The sequence below is a fragment of the Eumetopias jubatus genome, unplaced genomic scaffold, assembly GCF_037043125.1.
Source record: "Eumetopias jubatus isolate StellerSeaLion01/CBP00866 unplaced genomic scaffold, mEumJub1_p1.0 scaffold_1, whole genome shotgun sequence".
Taxonomy (NCBI): Eukaryota; Metazoa; Chordata; class Mammalia; order Carnivora; family Otariidae; genus Eumetopias; species Eumetopias jubatus.
The window spans coordinates 153,743,521-153,760,973 of NW_028274807.1; the positions used below are offsets into that span (position 1 = coordinate 153,743,521).

At 37.7% G+C, this 17,453-nt stretch overlaps 1 protein-coding gene across 5 annotated transcripts in view; it reads left to right on the forward strand.

The window, feature by feature from the left end:
* CNOT10 (CCR4-NOT transcription complex subunit 10) overlaps nt 1–17,453 on the forward strand; it is a 77,637-nt gene that overhangs the window by 36,729 nt on the left and 23,455 nt on the right. For 4 of the 5 annotated variants that reach the window (XM_028107143.2, XM_028107139.2, XM_028107142.2 and 1 more), the window contains exons 8-13: nt 620–737; nt 4,002–4,151; nt 5,661–5,863; nt 10,137–10,258; nt 11,699–11,875; nt 12,811–12,891. In XM_028107143.2, the coding sequence (XP_027962944.1) occupies nt 620–737; nt 4,002–4,151; nt 5,661–5,863; nt 10,137–10,258; nt 11,699–11,875; nt 12,811–12,891 (851 nt within the window). The remainder of the gene's footprint in view (nt 1–619; nt 738–4,001; nt 4,152–5,660; nt 5,864–10,136; nt 10,259–11,698; nt 11,876–12,810; nt 12,892–17,453) is intronic. The other variant, XM_028107141.2, reaches the window with a different exon arrangement.

Sequence of the window (17,453 nt, forward strand, 5' to 3'; positions counted from 1 at the left end):
GTTCAGTCTGCAGATCTATGCATGCTTTTGCATTCTAAATAGGTATGATACAGATGATCCTCCACTAGGATTCTTAGGGGAAGTGAAACATGGTCTGCCATTGAAAATGGGATCTTTGTCACAAGCAAGATTAACTCTTGAAAATAAGGCATTCTGTTAGGCAATTCTTCCATCCATAGAATGACACTTTTTTTTTCCTATTTGGAAAGTCATTGGATTATTTGTGTCCCTGTGGGTTCTAATGAAGGTGCATCTGTACCCTAAAAAATAAGGGAGACTTCCAGTCTCTCTAGTCATTGAACTGAAGGACCTAGTTAAATTGGCTTCCAAGTAGTAGTATAATAGATGAAGACAGTCTGTTGATGATCTGCAGACTATATTCTTATACATAGGTACTGCGTGTATTTTTTTTAGGCAGACCCTTAATTCAGTTGATAAGATGCTCTCTGATAGGTTTAATATTTTTAGATCATGAAAGCAATGAAAAATTGCTATAGTTTTTTGTGAGCATGATTTGATTAATTTATGCTCTTGAATACATGCCAATACGGCAGTATGATTATGATCTCACAATAGACATCTGAAAACAAAATATAAGCAACTTATATTTTCTTTACAGTCTGCACCCTCTCTATTTCTTAAAAGCAATTTTGAGTACTTAAGAGGCAATTATCGAAAAGCTGTGAAGCTATTAAATAGTTCAAACATTGCTGAACATCCAGGATTCATGAAAACAGGTAAAAGAAAATTGTGAAATTCTAGTATTTTTTCTGGTTCTTCTGTCTTTTGTTGTTTATTTCCTACAGTGCTCTTCAGTGTGATTTTTGCTAATTTTTTTATTTTTATTTTTTATTTTTTTAAAGATTTTATTTATTTATTTGACAGAGAGGGAACACAAGCAGGGGGAGTGGGAGAGGGAGGAGCAGGCTTCCCACAGAGCAGGGAGCCCGATGTGGGACTCAATCCCAGGACCCTGGGATCATGACCTGAGCAGAAGGCAGACGCTCAACCGACTGAGCCACCCAGGTGTCCCTGTTTAGAAAGATTGATTGATTGATTGATTTTAAGATCTTATTTATTTACTTGACAGACACAAAGTGAGAGAAGGAACACAAGCAGGGGGAGTGGGAGAGGGAGAAGCAGGCTTCCTGCTTAGCAGGGAGCCCAATGGAGGGCTCCATCCGAGGACCCTAGGATCATGACCTGAGTTGAAGGCAGACGCTTAACGACTGAGCCACCCAGGTGCCCCTAGAAAGTTTTAATGAGGTTTAAGCGTCTGTTTAAGCATCCAGCTCTTGATTTTGGTTCAGATCATGATCTCAGGGTAATGAGATCAAGGCCTGCATCGAGCTCAGTGCTGGGTGTGGAGTCTGCTTAATTAAGATTCTGTCTCTTCCTCTGCTCTTCTCCGTGTCTAAAAAAAAGTTTTTTTTTTTTAAGTTTTAATGAGTTGCTTAATACTGTTGGTAAAATGGAAGGTAAAATTTGGGGCTTTTAAGTTCACATCATTGCTTTTTATGGGGAGAAAGGAGGAAAATCCATTTATTCAAGAAATGAAGTCAAACTATTGAAAATGATTTATCCCAAGTTTAAAATGCAAAGATGGGGGCACCTGGGTGGCTCAGTTGGTTAAGCCTCTGACTCTTGGTTTCAGCTCAGGTCATGGTCTCAGTGTTGTGAGTTTAAGCCCCAGGTTGGGCTCTGCACTCAGCGTGGAGTCTGCTTAAGATTTTTTTCCCCCCTCTGCTTCTCGCCCCCCTTCACATGCACTCGCACTCACTCACTCACTCACTCACTCATAAATAAATAAAATCTTAAAATGCAAAGGATGAATAAGTTTTTTGGGGATGCTTTCTTTTAGATTCTATCCAGATACGAAGATAGAACACACCTGCAGGGGCGCCTGGGTGGCTTAGTGGGTTAAACGGCTGCCTTTGGCTCAGGTGGTGATCCCAGATTCCTGGGATCAAGCCCGGAGGCGTGCTCTCTGATCAGCAGGAAGTTGGCTTCTCCCTCTCCCTCTACCTGCTGCTCCCCCTTGTTGTGCTCATGCGCTCTTTCTCTCTCTCTCTCTCCCTGTCAAATAAATAAAGAAAATCTAAAAAAAAAAAGCACACCTGCAGGCATACTCACCTCCCCCCTTTACCTGTTCTGTTAAGTGGGGTTGTAAAAGATGGAGAAAAGCAATTTGTTCCATTACAGTTCTCTTGGATATTCTGTTTATTCTGAGTACCCATTTTTAATTGTGCTAAATTTTCATTTTTGCTGTTTTTATTGTCATAATTTCCCCTCAGAGTCCCATAACACCCAGACACTGAAATGATCTTTAGGACTAAAACTTCAGTATCCTTTGAGAAAATTTTGCTTAGGATTGTCTTGATACAGATTTCAGAATCAATATTTTTAGGCTCTACAGTGGAGTGAGGAGCAGGACATATAGTTGACTACTCAACAATTAAGATGATCTAATGGGAAAGATTTTTATATAGTAGTTATATATTTTATGTACTAATTTTTTACAGTTATTAATTTAAAAATATTTTATTTCTCATGTAAAATTATTTTTTGCTGCTGATGAAATATGCTTATTGGAAAAGATTCAGGAATAGAATGTTTCTTAAATTGTTCACAATGCCACTACCAGAAGTAGCCTCCTTTAAATAAACATTTTAATGTATTTCCTACTGTCTTCCCCAGAAGCCTACTATTTGTCTTTTTAAAATACCATTGCTCAATTTAAAAACACATCAGAAGAAAATCTTTAGATTTTAGTATTAAGCATTGAATATCCTGAGTGTTAATTTTGTCAGTCTGATCCGGTATTTTATATCATTGTGGAAAAGACAAACTATCAGTGAATTGTTTTGGAGTATTTGGGAAGCAGTTTAGAAGAAGAAAACTAAAGCTTGGATTCCTTTCATTACACCAAAATAAAACCCAGAGGAATGAAGGGTTGAAAGCAGCTAAAGAAAACTTGAATATTTTAATTTGGGGGGGGGTGGGAGACTTGATTAAATTTTATCCAAAATGCAAGAACCATAGATTTTAGAAAAGATGATTAAATTTCACCACATAAAAATGTAAAACTTTTTATGATTAAACTCACACACATACACACTGAAGCAGGTCATAAGACAGATGACACACTGGCTTTGGGGGGAATATTTGAAACAGATGTGCCAGAAGGTTTCTATAACATAATAACAGGTAACCAATAGGAAAAACATCTGTAACCAAATAAAAAAATGGGTAAAGAACAGAAAGAAGCAGTGTGTGTATTACAGGATAAGAAATACAAATGCCTAACAAGGGCGCCTTGGTGGCTCAGTTGGTTGAGCGACTGCCTTCGGCTCAGGTCATGATCCTGGAGTCCCAGGATCGAGTCCCACATTGGGCTCCCAGCTCAGCAGGGAGTCTGCTTCTCCCTCTAACCCTCTTCCCTCTCGTGCTTTTCTATTTCTGTCTCTCATTCTCTCTCTCAAATAAATAAATAAAATCTTTAAAAAAAAATGCTAACAAGCTTGAGAAGATAGATGCTCAGCCTTAGTGATAATTAAAGAAGTGTGAACTAACAGTGAAGACTTTAAACAAGCAAAAGCAGGATTTTATATATTGTTTAATGTATTCTTGCTACTCATTTAGTATGTTTCCATATATACTGATTCTTTCCAGTTTCTACATAATATTTTGTTGTGTGGATGCAGTGCATATAATGTTACTAATAAATACTTTTGTCCTTTGCATTATTATATTGTCTACAATTATTTAAAAATCAGAAGAAAAGATTAAGCAGGCTAACAAAATCAATGGTTAGGGTTTATCACCTTTAATAAAAGATTTTAAAAGGAAAGGAACTTAGAAAATTTTCAGATGTCCTGAATTTCAGATGCCTTATAAACTTTTCTGTAAGGACCAGGTGGAATTGCTGTTGCATTGCCAATTCTTGTGTGGCGTATGTCAACAGTAACATTTTTGGACAAATTTATTTGTGTTTTTGTCAGGTGAATGCTTGAGATGCATGTTCTGGAATAATCTTGGTTGCATCCATTTTGCCATGAGCAAGCACAATTTGGGAATTTTCTACTTTAAAAAGGCTCTACAGGAGAATGACAATGTTTGTGCACAGCTCAGTGCAGGCAGCACTGATCCAGGTGAGCCCATTGCTGGGGGACAGTTCATATTTTACTACTTGAGAGCATGATCTTAAAGAGCAAGCATCTGAGCACTGAGTAATGTATAAAATTGTTGAATCACTATATTGTATACCTAACACTAATATAACAAGGTAAGTAAATTATACTGGAATTTAAAAAGTAATTTTTTTTTTTTTTTGGTAAAGAATAAATAGGTAGATAGTGATCAAGTGTCTGGTCAAAATGCATCCATATGTGCCTGCCTACAATTAACATTGACCCTGACCAACGGGTTTGACTCCGGGGATTTTTGATAGATATGGCTACTTCAAATAGCAAGGTGGTAGGAATAATTACCAAAGAAATTTAAATTATATTTACTTTTTCATGGATTTGAAAATCAGTAATCACACATGGTAATGTTACAAAGCAAAGTATGTTGCTAAGATTTCTCGACTAGTTTTTTTTGGTGTTTTTTTTTTGTTGTTTTGTTTTGTTTTTTAAGTAAGCTATATGCCCAATGTGGGGCTTGAACTCACAACCCTGAAATTAAGAGTTGTATGCTTTACCGACTGAGCCAGCCAGGTGCACCTAAACTAGTTTTTATTATAGCTTCTTTCCAAGGTTTCACATGGGATGTTATAGGCAGCACCTGACAATCTTTTTTATTTTTTTATTTTTTTTGCATCTGACAATCTTGGAGCAAATTCCTGAAGTTTCTTACTTTAATATTCATATGATATGGATCCTTGACCTGGAATGCTTAAAATCAAGCAATTATTTAGCTTTTTTAACCATAAAAAAACTGGTGAAAAGTGTATCCAAAATCATAAGTAGTCTTATTGTAGACTGTGAAACTTTGAATAAGTGAGTGAACCATAGTCTTTGTAGGTATAATATATTAATTTTTATTTTCATAGTAAAGTTCCCAAACTTCTGCTAACATTAGCTGAATACTTCTGGTTAATAAAGCACATGACAATAAAATGGCTAACCAAAATGAAAGTTAAAAAAGTGAATCTTCTGAAAAGGTGGAAAGGTGGTTAAAGATTCATAGGAGTCAGTGGGTCCTATCTATTTTGTTTGCTTTTCTGGACCATTGTTACCTGGGGAGCTGGCAAACGAGAAGAGACATCTCTGGCCACACCAGCACAAGCAACTGAGATGACCTGGAGAATATTTGTGGGGTTGAGGATGAAGATCATCACTAGGAGAGAGCTATTACAGCTTTACACTGGGCTGGAGCACCTGGGTGGCTCAGTCAGTTAAGCATTTGCATTTGGCTCAGGTCAAGATCCTGAATCCTGGGATCCAGCTCTGTGTCGGGAGTCTGCTTCTCCCTGTCCCTCTGATGCTCCCCTTGTTTGTGCTCTCTCTGTCAAATAAAATCTTTAAAAAAACACAAAACTTCACACTGGGGTCCTTGGTATTAAACAAAGTAGTATTTAAGTATTTAGTGGAATAAATGTTTTCAGTGTAACTGTTATTTTTAATCTAATTTTTTTCTTACCTAATTTGTATCATTAGGCAAGAAATTTTCGGGAAGACCCATGTGTACATTACTAACCAACAAGAGGTATGAGTTGCTATATAACTGTGGCATTCAGCTACTTCACATTGGAAGACCTCTTGCTGCCTTTGAGTGTCTGATTGAAGCTGTTCAGGTTTATCATGCAAATCCCCGCCTCTGGCTAAGGTTGGCTGAATGCTGCATTGCTGCAAATAAGGGGGTGAGTGCTCCTTGGGTATCTTATACACTCCCCCCCAGCTTGTTACATAGAAAGCAGAAAATACTTGAAAACACACAAGACCTCATTCTCTTTATAACTCAGAATTTATAAAGATAGTCTGTTCTTTAACAGTTGGACAAAAGATTTAGTTTCTTAAAGTCATTTATTAACATTCTGGTTCTTAAAGTATAGCACCCTGTATCAGCAGTAAACATTAAAGGTGAAGCCAACGAGAGGGTCATATCTGTTGGAACAGTGGTCTGCTAGCTGCTGGGGCGGGGGCCATATCATCTGCTGGCCTGAGAATGGTATGTGCACCAAGTGGTTAGAGAAGAACTAAGACCATGAGTGTGGAAAGAACTGTACAACATTGCATTTCCTTCAGTGGGAGGGGCTTTACTTTTGATTCAGTAAATGGTTCAGAGTTCATGGATTATCAAGCTGTCTCTCTCACACCTTTGTCCACAGTGACTGTGAGAAATAGGCCAGTTTACATGGGTGTCCTTGCCTAGAACATCTGCACGTGGTCGTTGGTAGAAGCCTTTGGAATCTCAAGTGGGGAGTGCTCAGTGGGAGTAGGAGAAAGACAGGTTCTATCAGAATTACCAGATGCCTGTATCACCCCATTTCCTACCCACCCCCCCACCCTTGCTGCGCTCTTTGGCTGCGTGGAGATTGGGAGGCCTGGCACCTGGGGTTTGTCTGCCATAGGTGATATAGATGTTTTTGCTGCTCCTATTGTGGAACAGCACTTTCTGAGAAGCAGCTGCAAAAACTAGCATTTAGAAGTATGTTTGCCTGGCAGTTTTCACACATGATACTTAAGTTGTTCATGACTTGGGTATACCACTGGGGAAAGAGATAAGTGCTGTCTTTGAAGGGCTTTAATCATTTATATAACTATCTTTGAAGGGCTTTAATCATTTATATAATTGTAATTTGCCTTTTAAAAAAGGACAACATTCTTTTTTTTTTTTAAGATTTCATTTATTTGAGAGAGAGCACAAGCAGGGGGAATAGCAGGCAGAGGGAGAAGCAGGCTCCCTGCTGAGCAAGGAGCCCGATGTGGGACTCAATCCCAGGACCCCAGAATCATGACTTGAGCCTAGAAGGATGCTTAACCAACTGAACCATCCAGGTGCCCTAAAAGAGAACTTCCTTATTGGATAATTCTTAAATTAACTGACAATTTTAGGTGGTATTTATACTTTTTTAAAACAAGAATCTCTAGAAATTGGGGCGCCTGGGTGGCTCTGCCATTGGCTTGGGTCATGATCCCAGGGTCCTGGGATCGAGCCTCATATCGGGCTCCCTGCTCAGCGGGAAGCCTGCTTCTCCCTCTCCCACTCCCCCTGCTTGTGTTCCTGCTCTTCCTATCTCTCTCTCTGTCAAATAAATAAATAAATCTTTAAAAAAAAAAATCTCTAGAAATTGCTTATTCTCTTTAATTCAATCATGAATTTAAGTGTTGGAGACCTCTCATTTGGACAGTTATTGGAAACCAGGGAATTAGATCTTCCTAGGAGTAGAGAAATACAGTAAGGTTTAATATTTTCTTTTCAAATTACTTATTTTTAGAAATAGTACCTTTAGGATAGTCTTTCATTCTGTGGATTTTATTATGAAGTCCCCATTCCTCCATTTCCTTGTACAAATTTCTAATTTTTTAAAAAAGATTTTATTTCTTTATTGGGGTGCCTTGAGCTCAGGTCATGATCCCAGGGTCCTGGGATCGGCCCGCATAGGGCTCCCTGCTCAGCAGGAAGCCTGCTTCTCCCCCTCCCACTCCCCCTGCTTGTGTTCCCTCTCTCGCTGTGTCTCTCTCTGTCAAAAAACAAATCAAAATCTTTAAAAAAAAATGAATTTATTTACTTTTAAAGATTTTTTTTTTTAAGATTTTATTTATTTGACAGAGACACAGCGAGAGAGGGAACGCAAGCAGGGGGAGTGGGAAGGGAGAAGCAGGCTTCCCGCTGAGCAGGGAGCCTGATGTGGGCCTCGATCCCAGGACCCTGGGATCATGACCCGAGCCGAAGGCAGACACTTAATGACTGAGCCACCCAGATGCCCCCAATAAGTTCATTTTTTAATAAAAAGAATGAACTTAATTGTTAAATTGGTGATGCTAAGGAGATGATTTATGTCCTGTTTATCTGATGCACGTTGCTTCAGACCGCTTTTGTCAGAAGCACAGCTTACGCTTACTTGGGTAGATATAATATGTGAGAAATCTCCTAATTATCAAATGTAGACTTAATTGCAGGGAGAGTATTTAAGCATTTTAAGAGAAGGCTATTAAAATATATAAATGTGGGGCGCCTGGGTGGCTCAGTCGTTAAGCATCTGCCTTCGGCTCAGGTCATGGTTCCAGGGTCCTGGGATGGGGCCCTGCATCGGGCTCCCTGCTCCGCAGGAAGCCTGCTTCTCCCTCTCCCACTCCCCCTGCTTGTGTTCCCTCTCTCTCTGTGTCTCTCTCTGTCAAATACATAAATCTTTAAAAATATATATATGTATATAAATGTACCATTTATTTTTCTTAGTTCTGAAATTCAAATATGTTGAGTGCTATTGCTGTTATGGCACTATAAAGTAATATTTTAATTACATATGATTCTTCTACATCATGACTGATCTGACACGTTCTGGCTATTGGTGTATTATTGAAAGTATTAGTTTATTATTGTGGGTTTTTAGTTCCATTCCATTTTTGTTTTCATCTGTTGCATCTTCACATCTAGCCATCTGATTGATCGGCTTGCGTGACCTTAAGGATCAGGAAAGAATGTATGGATGAATCACTATAAATTTATCACCACCACTAGGAAAAGAAGTCAGAATGGAAATCCTTCCCAGTAGTGGTTCAGAATATCCACTATCTGTAATTTTTCATTAATGTTGCTTGGCTGCATCCTTGACAGAAAATTTCCAATCAGAGAGGCGCTTGGGTGGTTCAGTTGGTTAAGGGTCCAACTCTTCTTTTCCGCTCAGTTCATGATCTCACGGTTGTGGAATCGAGGCCTGCACTGGGCTCTGTGCTCTGTGTGGAGTCTGCTTCAGATTCTCTCCCTCTCCCTCACGCTCTCTCAAATAAATAAATAAATAAAACCTTTAAAAAAAGTTTTCAATCAGAGCAGTTCTGTTGTATTTTTTAAGCATGTTGTGGTTTTTTTTTTAAGGTTTTATTTATTTATTTGACAGAGACAAAGCAAGAGAGGGAACACAAGCAGGGGGAGTGGGAGAGGGAGAAGCAGGCTTCCCACAGAGTGAGGAGCCCGATGTGGGGCTCAATCCCAGGACCCTGGGACCATGACCTGAGCCGAAGGTAGACGCTTAACGACTAAGCCACCCAGGCGCCCAGGCATGTTGTATTTTTTAAGCACTATGTAATATTTTCTGTTTAAAATGAATATGCAAGTGAATCTTTGTTTTATTAGAAGTCATAAATAGAAGTTATAGTAGGAGCAATTAAGTAACAGTACAGAAACATTGTGCTTAGAGAAGGACTTTTTGCAGGGCAGAGTTTAGCTCTGTGAGTTCATGGATTGGCTCAAGTTTATTCTGCATATGAGAATCTGCCTGACTTTATATGACTACTCGGGAATCCACCTGCAGGTAACTCAGACTTGGAGTGAAAGGGAAGATAGAGGTAGTTGACATCATCAAGTTCCCGTAGTAAGATTATGCATCTTAGTGAAATATCCTAAAATACTATATATATGTAAGTAGCTTTTACTCTTTTCAGTGTAATGTTTTACAGGGCTTTAGGGTTTTAATTTTCTAGAAGGCAAGAATTGTGCCCATGTAAATTTTAACATATAGCTTGTCCGAGTTTATAAGTTGTTGACAATTTAATGCTTTCAATGAAGAAGCACAAGATATGTGTTTTAGAAAGTAGAGCTGCTTCCCTTTTTCATGAGTTTTTGGGGCTCTATATGTTTCCTTAATCTGATGTCAAAGTGCCTGTAATATGCGTCATGGTCCCTAGGATGTAGAATGTTCTAAATAAATCATTCTAAATAAATGTTTGAGTCATTCTTGAATTGCCTTTTTTCCTTAGAATTACCTCAAAGTTCATATAAAAGTACAGCATCCATCACAGACTTCCCACTCCATGTACTAACTAACTTAACTACTCTTCAATATGGAGCATATTTCGCTCCACATCAGTGGATCTTAGGAACTTCCTTGGAGTAACCGGAAAAGTATTAGATCATTTTTCACATCCTATCTTATAATTGCATTAAGTTAATTAGAAATTATTTGTATTTTGTAGACTGCTGAACAAGAAACTAAAGGCCTTCCGAGTAAGAAAGGAATTGTACAGTCTATTGTGGGTCAAGGCTATCATCGTAAAATAGTTCTGGCATCACAGTCCATACAGAATACTGTATATAAGTAAGTATTTTGCAAAGAGAAACTGTAGATATTTAATATTTCACATAATGTTATTTATAAAAATATTTTTAAGACATAACTTTATAGGAGAAATCATTTTGTAACTAGGTTTTATTGCTACTTCAACAAATAGATCCCTATGTATAGGTTCACAGTGAATATTATCTGACATAAGATTTCACTTAATTACATTTGTGCTGAAACTGTTGATGGCCTGAGACCCTGGTCTATTTAATACCATTATTCAAAACGTCCAGAAGAGGGCATCTTGATGTTTCTTTTTTTATATAATTTATCACTGATGCTTTTTATTTAGGTATTTTCTTATAGTCCCTAAAGCTAATTCTTAATATTTAGAGAGAAAAGTACTAATACATAAAGTAACCAAAGCATTATAAAGCTGTCATATGTAAACCTTCAGTTGATTAACTTTTAAGTATGAACATCTTTATCTTGTATAAAGATCCCAATTTGGAGTTGCTATTATTTCTAAAGTAGTAGGCTTTGTAAAAAAAAAAAAAAAGAAAGAAAGAAAGAAAAAAGAAAATTGTATTTTTTCTTTTCCAAAAAATAAAAATGTTCCACTACCATTTAAAAGTTAACCCAGGGGCACCTGGGTGGCTCAGTTGGTTAAGCGACTGCCTTCAGCTCAGGTCGTGATCCCGGGGTCCTGGTATCCAACCCTGCATCGGGCTCCCTGCTCAGCGGGAAGCCTGCTTCTCCCTCTCCCACTCCCCCTGCTTGTGTTCCCTCTCTCGCTGTCTCTCTCTCTCTGTCAATTAAATAAAGAAATAAAATCTTTTTTAAAAAATAAATAAAAGTTCTCCCAAAGTTTCAAAATAGTAACTGGCACACAATATTTGGTCTTAATTTATTTCAACTGTAATGCAGATTTTTTTTTAAGATTTAAGATAAAGGATCATTTTCCTACAATTTCAAAATTATTACTACTTTTCACCTTTTGAACCAATAGAAAGTTATATAAAATCTCAAAAAAATTGTAAGACAAATTTACAAATAAAGCATTTTCAAAAGCAAGGATCAACCAAAACAAGGCTCAGATGTGAAAATCTTCTTTCTTTTCAATTCTTATTATACTTGCCCTGGCCCTCGCTATAATTTTCCTTGTCTATAACTCTTCTGTTACATTAACAAGGACATTGCAGATAACCTTCAAGTTGGTTTCCATCCTTAGTCCCATTCCTAGAGATACATCTTGTATGATGTGTATACTTGCTATGTATTATTCATACTTTTAAAATTTTTGTGTGTAATATTTAGGATTTAGGTTCTTTACGATTCTCTTATAACTGCTTATTTTCAAATTTCTACCTGTCAGCAAATTTTCATTTCCAATTATATTGGTTTTATTCCTGATAATAGAAAAGCCTTATTTATTTTTAAGTTATTTACTTAGCTAATTTGTTTTCGTTTTTTAAGTGATGGACAGTCTTCAGCCATTCCTGTAGCCAGTATGGAGTTTGCAGCCATTTGTCTCAGAAATGCCTTGTTGCTGTTACCCGAAGAACAGCAAGATCCGAAGCAGGAAAATGGGTCTAAAAATAGTAATCAATTAGGTGGGAACACGGAGAGCAGTGAAAGCAGTGAAACTTGCAGGTATTCTGATCCTTTTGTAATCCTTTTGGCCCTCTTTGGTGAAACCCCTCAGGACTTCATTAGTAAGCCTCTTTGGCCTTTAGATGATTCCTAAAATCTCAAGCCCGAATTTTTCCTAAATCCCCTGTTTTGAATAATAAGAAAGGAAAGTATGAATGTTAAGTATTTCTGGAAGAGAGAAATACTGTGAAGACTGAGGAGAGAACCTAAGAAAAGTAGAAAGAAACAACTTTTCATAGGAGGAATAGTTGTGAAGAAATCCTGTTGCTCTCTCAGAGATAGCATTTTGTTTTTATGTTTATTAAAATAAATACTTAAATCCTAAAACTTCTCCTTTTTTCTTAACCTATGCCTTTTCTCTTAACATACCATAAACTATTAACCTCCAGAATATTTCTATTAATTTCTAGTTTTTTAGTATAACTTAAATATTAACCAGTCTCTAGAAATTAAGAGAGCTTTTCGTAATAATAAAACACCATTATATATAAAGTTGTTTTTACACATGGCACCTTTAAATTCAAGTCTTTCATCCCAGCGTTTTTTTCTTGATTATGATAGAAATACATGTATTAAAGAAAATATGAAACAAAATTGTGGGTTTTTTTTTGTTTTTTCCTCCATTGGGATTATGTTTTACTGTAGTTGATAAAAAGCAATCAGAACACCAAGAAATGTGTGAAAATACAGGAGTGATTTCCTTTGTAGAGATATTGTTTACAATTAGAAATTTTTAAAAAACAGCACCGTGTACTTGAGGGAAGAAAGTGAAATACAGTATAGCTTTAGCACAGTGGTTAAGCATTTTGCATTTGTTGTTTTTGGCTCTTGTATATTTTTGGGATAAAAAATTGCATGGGAGTGGGGGTAGGGAAACAATTTTATATTTAATTGTTTATTTGCTCTTCATAATTTAGAGTCTGTCTTTATTTTAGCAGTAAAAGCCATGATGGAGATAAATTCATTCCAGCTCCACCTTCTTCTCCATTGAGAAAACAGGAATTAGAAAACTTAAAGTGAGTATCTAAACAAAATTAGGGGTGCCTGGGTGGCTCAGTCCTTAAGCTTCTGCCTTGGGCTCAGGTCATGGTCCCAGGATCCTGAGATTGATCTCTGCATTTGGCTCCCTGCTCGGCGGGAGGCCTGCTTCTCCTTCTCCCGCTACCCCCTGCTTGTGTTCCCTCTCTCTTTGTGTCTCTCTTTGTCAGATAAATAAATAAAATCTTTAAAACAAAAATTAGTATAGCATTGAGCGCCTGGGTGGCTCAGTTGGTTAAGCGACTGCCTTCGGCTCAGGTCATGATCCTGGAGTCCTGGGATCGAGTCCCGCATCGGGCTCCCTGCTCAGCAGGGAGTCTGCTTCTCCCTCTGACCCTCTTCCCTCTCATGCTCTCTATCTCTCATTCTCTCTCTCTCAAATAAATAAATAAAATCTTAAAAAAAAAAATTAGTATAGCATCTATTGCACGTTATTTTTAATCTTTATTTTGTTAATGTTATGAATTATATTGATGGAATGTCAAATGTTAAACCAACCTTTCAATCTTGTGATAAACCCCGCTAGTCACAGTGTATTATCTTTTCTTATAAATTGTTGGATTCAAATTTTTAGTATTTTGTTAAGAATATTTGCTTCTTGCTTGCCCGGCTGGCTGACTTGGTGGAGCATACAACCCTTGATCTTGGGGTTGTGAGTTTGAGCCCCACGTTGGGTGTAGAGATTACTTAAAAATAAAATCCTAAAAGAAAAAAGGCCATCTTTTACATTTAGCCACATAATTACCACTTCTGACTGATGCTAGTTTCCATAAGATATCATTTCCCTTCATTCTGAGGCTCTTCCTTCAACATTTCTTACAATACAGGTCTTAATTTTCCTAGGGTTTTGGGTTTTTTTATCTGTTTAAATCTACAATTGTCTTTATTTCATCTTCATTCTTAGGATATTTTCACTGAAAACAGAACTCTAGATTGGTAGAGTTTGGTTTTCCTTTCAGTCAGCTCTTTGAAGAGGTCACTGCATTAACTTCAACTTCTGTTATTTCTGATTAGAAGTTTATAGTCATTGTACTGAGGTGCCATTTTTCTATCTATAGATTGTCTCTGTTTTTCACCAATTAGACTATGATGAGTCTGAGTGTGATTTTCTTCATTTTTACTCTTGCCTTGGAGTTCGCTGACTTTAAGTCTATAAATTTATCTTTCAACAAATTTGATATATTTTGACCATAATTTCTTTTTTTTTTTTAAGATTTTATTTATTTATTTGACAGAGAGTGACACAGCGAGAGAGGAAACACAAGCAGGGGGAGTGGGAGAGGGAGAAGCAGGCCTCCCGTGGAGCAGGGAGCCCCATGTGGGGCTCAATCCCAGGACCCTGGGACCATGACCTCAGCCGAAGGCAGATGCTTAATGACTGAGCCACCCAGGCGCCCTGACCATAATTTCTTCATATTATTTTTGGAGTTAGGCTGAATGATATAGCATTACTTTTAAGAATGATTTCAATAATAGAACTGAAAATTAAAACGAAAAAAAAGCCATTATTTCTTTTATTATTACTATTTTTTTATTTTATTTTTTTAAGAACCATGATTTCTTATGTTTTGCCTATTGCAAAAGAGTGACAGAAGTACATTTAAACATATATATGTTGCTCGTAGCATTGTCAATTGATGGATTACTTTTGGAAAACATTTCATTTATTCCCATTTTTTTCTGACAAACAGTGCTAGCCTTGTGAAAGGTACAGAGGAATTAGAGATAGAGGAAAAAACACTGCCTTCAAAAGCAGATGGCGAGGAGCATATGGGTGGCTCAGTTGGTTGAGTGTCCGACTCTTGATTTCAGCTCAAGTCTGATCTTAGGATTGTAGGATCAAACCTCACATGGGGCTCCACGCTCAGTGGGGAGTCTGCTTCTGTCTCCCTCTCCCTTTGCCCCTCCCCCAGCTTGCACGCTTGCTCTCACTCTCTCACTCAAATAAATAAATATTTAAAGAAAAAAAAAGATGGCAAACACTTAAGACAAAATGGTATTAATTTGTATCTTAGTTATTAGGTCGTGAGATTTGGGGTGTCTCTTTTTTTCGTGTGATATTTTATTACCCTGAGAAGTAAAAAATGACCTCATTTTAAAATTTTACATTTTGTTCAGTCTGCTCAAGGTGCTCAATCTGATGCCAAGGTTAACTGATGGCTTGTATTTCTTTTTCTGTGAACCTCCTGTTTATAGAATTTACCATTTTCATATCTGGTTTTTCATCCTTTTTGTAAGAGTTCTTGTATGTTACAGAAATTGGCCTTTTATCATTTCTGAGATTTATGATTTTAGTTGTAAAACAGAATTCCATAAGTATTCGTGTAATGTGTAGAAAGGCCTTCTTGCCTCCAAGGATGAGAGAATAATTCACCTATGTGTTCTAGCACTGTCACAACCACCAATATAAATTCCTGTTTCATCTAGAATGTATTTTATAGAAATGAATAAGGTCGGGATCTATCTTTACTGTGTGTAATTTTTTTTCATAGTATAGTCCATTTGATTAACTTCATTTAACTTTCAAATAAAGCATGCAATAGAACTATAAAATGTTAAGATTTTATGTCTAAACAGTTTAAAATTACATTTTTATAAAATGTATAGGTTTATTTGCATGAAAAAATTGGATCTATATCAAAACCTTCATGGTGGTTATCCCTGAATGGTGGAATAACTGATGTTTTTTATTTTCTTATTGGATATCTGTTTTTTCTAACTCTTTAAAAAGGAAGCTATTTCATTAATGTTAGTGAAGCTCCTCCTTGCATACCTAGTGTTTTTGGAGGAATATTGGCCAGCAGGATGTGTCCTTTTCTCTCTCTTCTTTTTTTTCCATTTAAATAAAGATGTGCCCTTTTTTTTTAAAGATTTTTATTAATTTATTTTGAAAGAGAGAGAGAATGTGTGTATGTATGTGTGTGAGAGATAGAGAGAGAGCAGGGGGAGGGGCAGAGGCAGAGGGAGAGAGAATCTCAAGCAGACTCCACACCAAGTACGGAGGCTGACATAGGGCCCAGTCCCACAACCCCAAGATCATGACCTGAGCCAAAATCAAGAGTCAGGCACTTAACCGACTGAGCCACCCAGATGTCCCCAGGATGTGCGCTTTTCTGATCGTACTCTGTCAGATCAGCATGTTCATGCCAGGGCATTGCTGTCCATGAGCACAGGGCTCCACGCACCATTCTCACCTAGACAACAACTTTTTATTTCTTTATTTTATTCTGTTGAAGTGTACCATAAATTCCCACTTTGCATTCATGCCCTCTCTGTCCCGGGTTTTATTATGTTGAGGAAAGAATTAATCCTCTGATTATATGGAGGATTAAATCTCACATTTAGTTAGAAATGAGTTGGTCATTTAAGATTTTGAATGTAGAGTTTTGGTTTTTTGAAACTTGACAAGGTTAATTAAATGTTTTTTGGGGGCACCTGGGTGGCTCAGTCAGTTGAGCATCTGCCTTCAACTTGGGTCATGATCCCGGGGTCCTGGGGTGGAACCCTGCATTGGGCTCCCTGCTCAGTGGGGGGAGCCTGCTTCTCCCTCTCTCCCTGCTCGTGCTCTCTTGCTGTCTGTTTCTCTCTTTCTGAAATAAATAAAATCTTTTAAAAAAAAATAAAAAGTGGGGCACCTGGGTGGCTCAGTCAGTTAAGTGGCTGCCTTTGGCTCAGGTCATGATCCCAGGGTCCTGGGATTGAGCCTTGCATTGGGCTCCTTGTTCAGTGGGGAGTCTTCTTCTCCCTCTCCCAATCCCCCTGCTTGTGTTCCCTCTCTCACTGTGTCTCTCCCTGTCAAATAAATAAAATCTTTTTAAAAAATTTTTTTAAAAAGTAATAAATGTTTTCTTCAGTAATCTTTATATTAAAATTTCTTGAATTTTCAGATGAGTCATAAGATAGCAAGGAAATAAAAGTACTGTAACAAATTACCAGTGCAGCGGTGCCTCTGTGGCTCAGTCGGTTAAGTGTCCAACTCTCTTTTTTTTTTTTTTTAATATTTTAGTTATTTATTAGAGAGAATGAGAGAGAGCATGAGAGGGAGGAGGGTCAGAGGGAGAAGCCGACTCCCTGCTCAGCAGGGAGCCCGATGCGGGACTCGATCCCGGGACTCCAGGATCATGACCTGAGCCGAAGGCAGTCGCTTAACCAACTGAGCCACCCACGCACCCAAGTGTCCCAACTCTTGATTTCAGTTCAGGTCATAATCTTAGGGTCGTGGGATCGAGCCCCATGTTGGGCTCCACACTCAGCATGGAGCTTCTCTCCATCTCCCTCCACCCCGCCCAACCACCTCGTGCGCACAGGTGTGTGCATGCTCTTTCTCTCTCTCTCTCAAATAAATAAATAAATCTTTAAAAAAAAAACCCAAAAAAACAAATTACCAGTGAAACAACAGTGATAACAAAATATACAGAAGAATGTTGCCATTGAGTGAAATAAAATTGAACTTTTATTTATTTTTTATTTATTTTTTAAAGATTTTATTTATGGGCGCCTGGGTGGCTCAGTTGGTTAAGCAACTGCCTTCGGCTCAGGT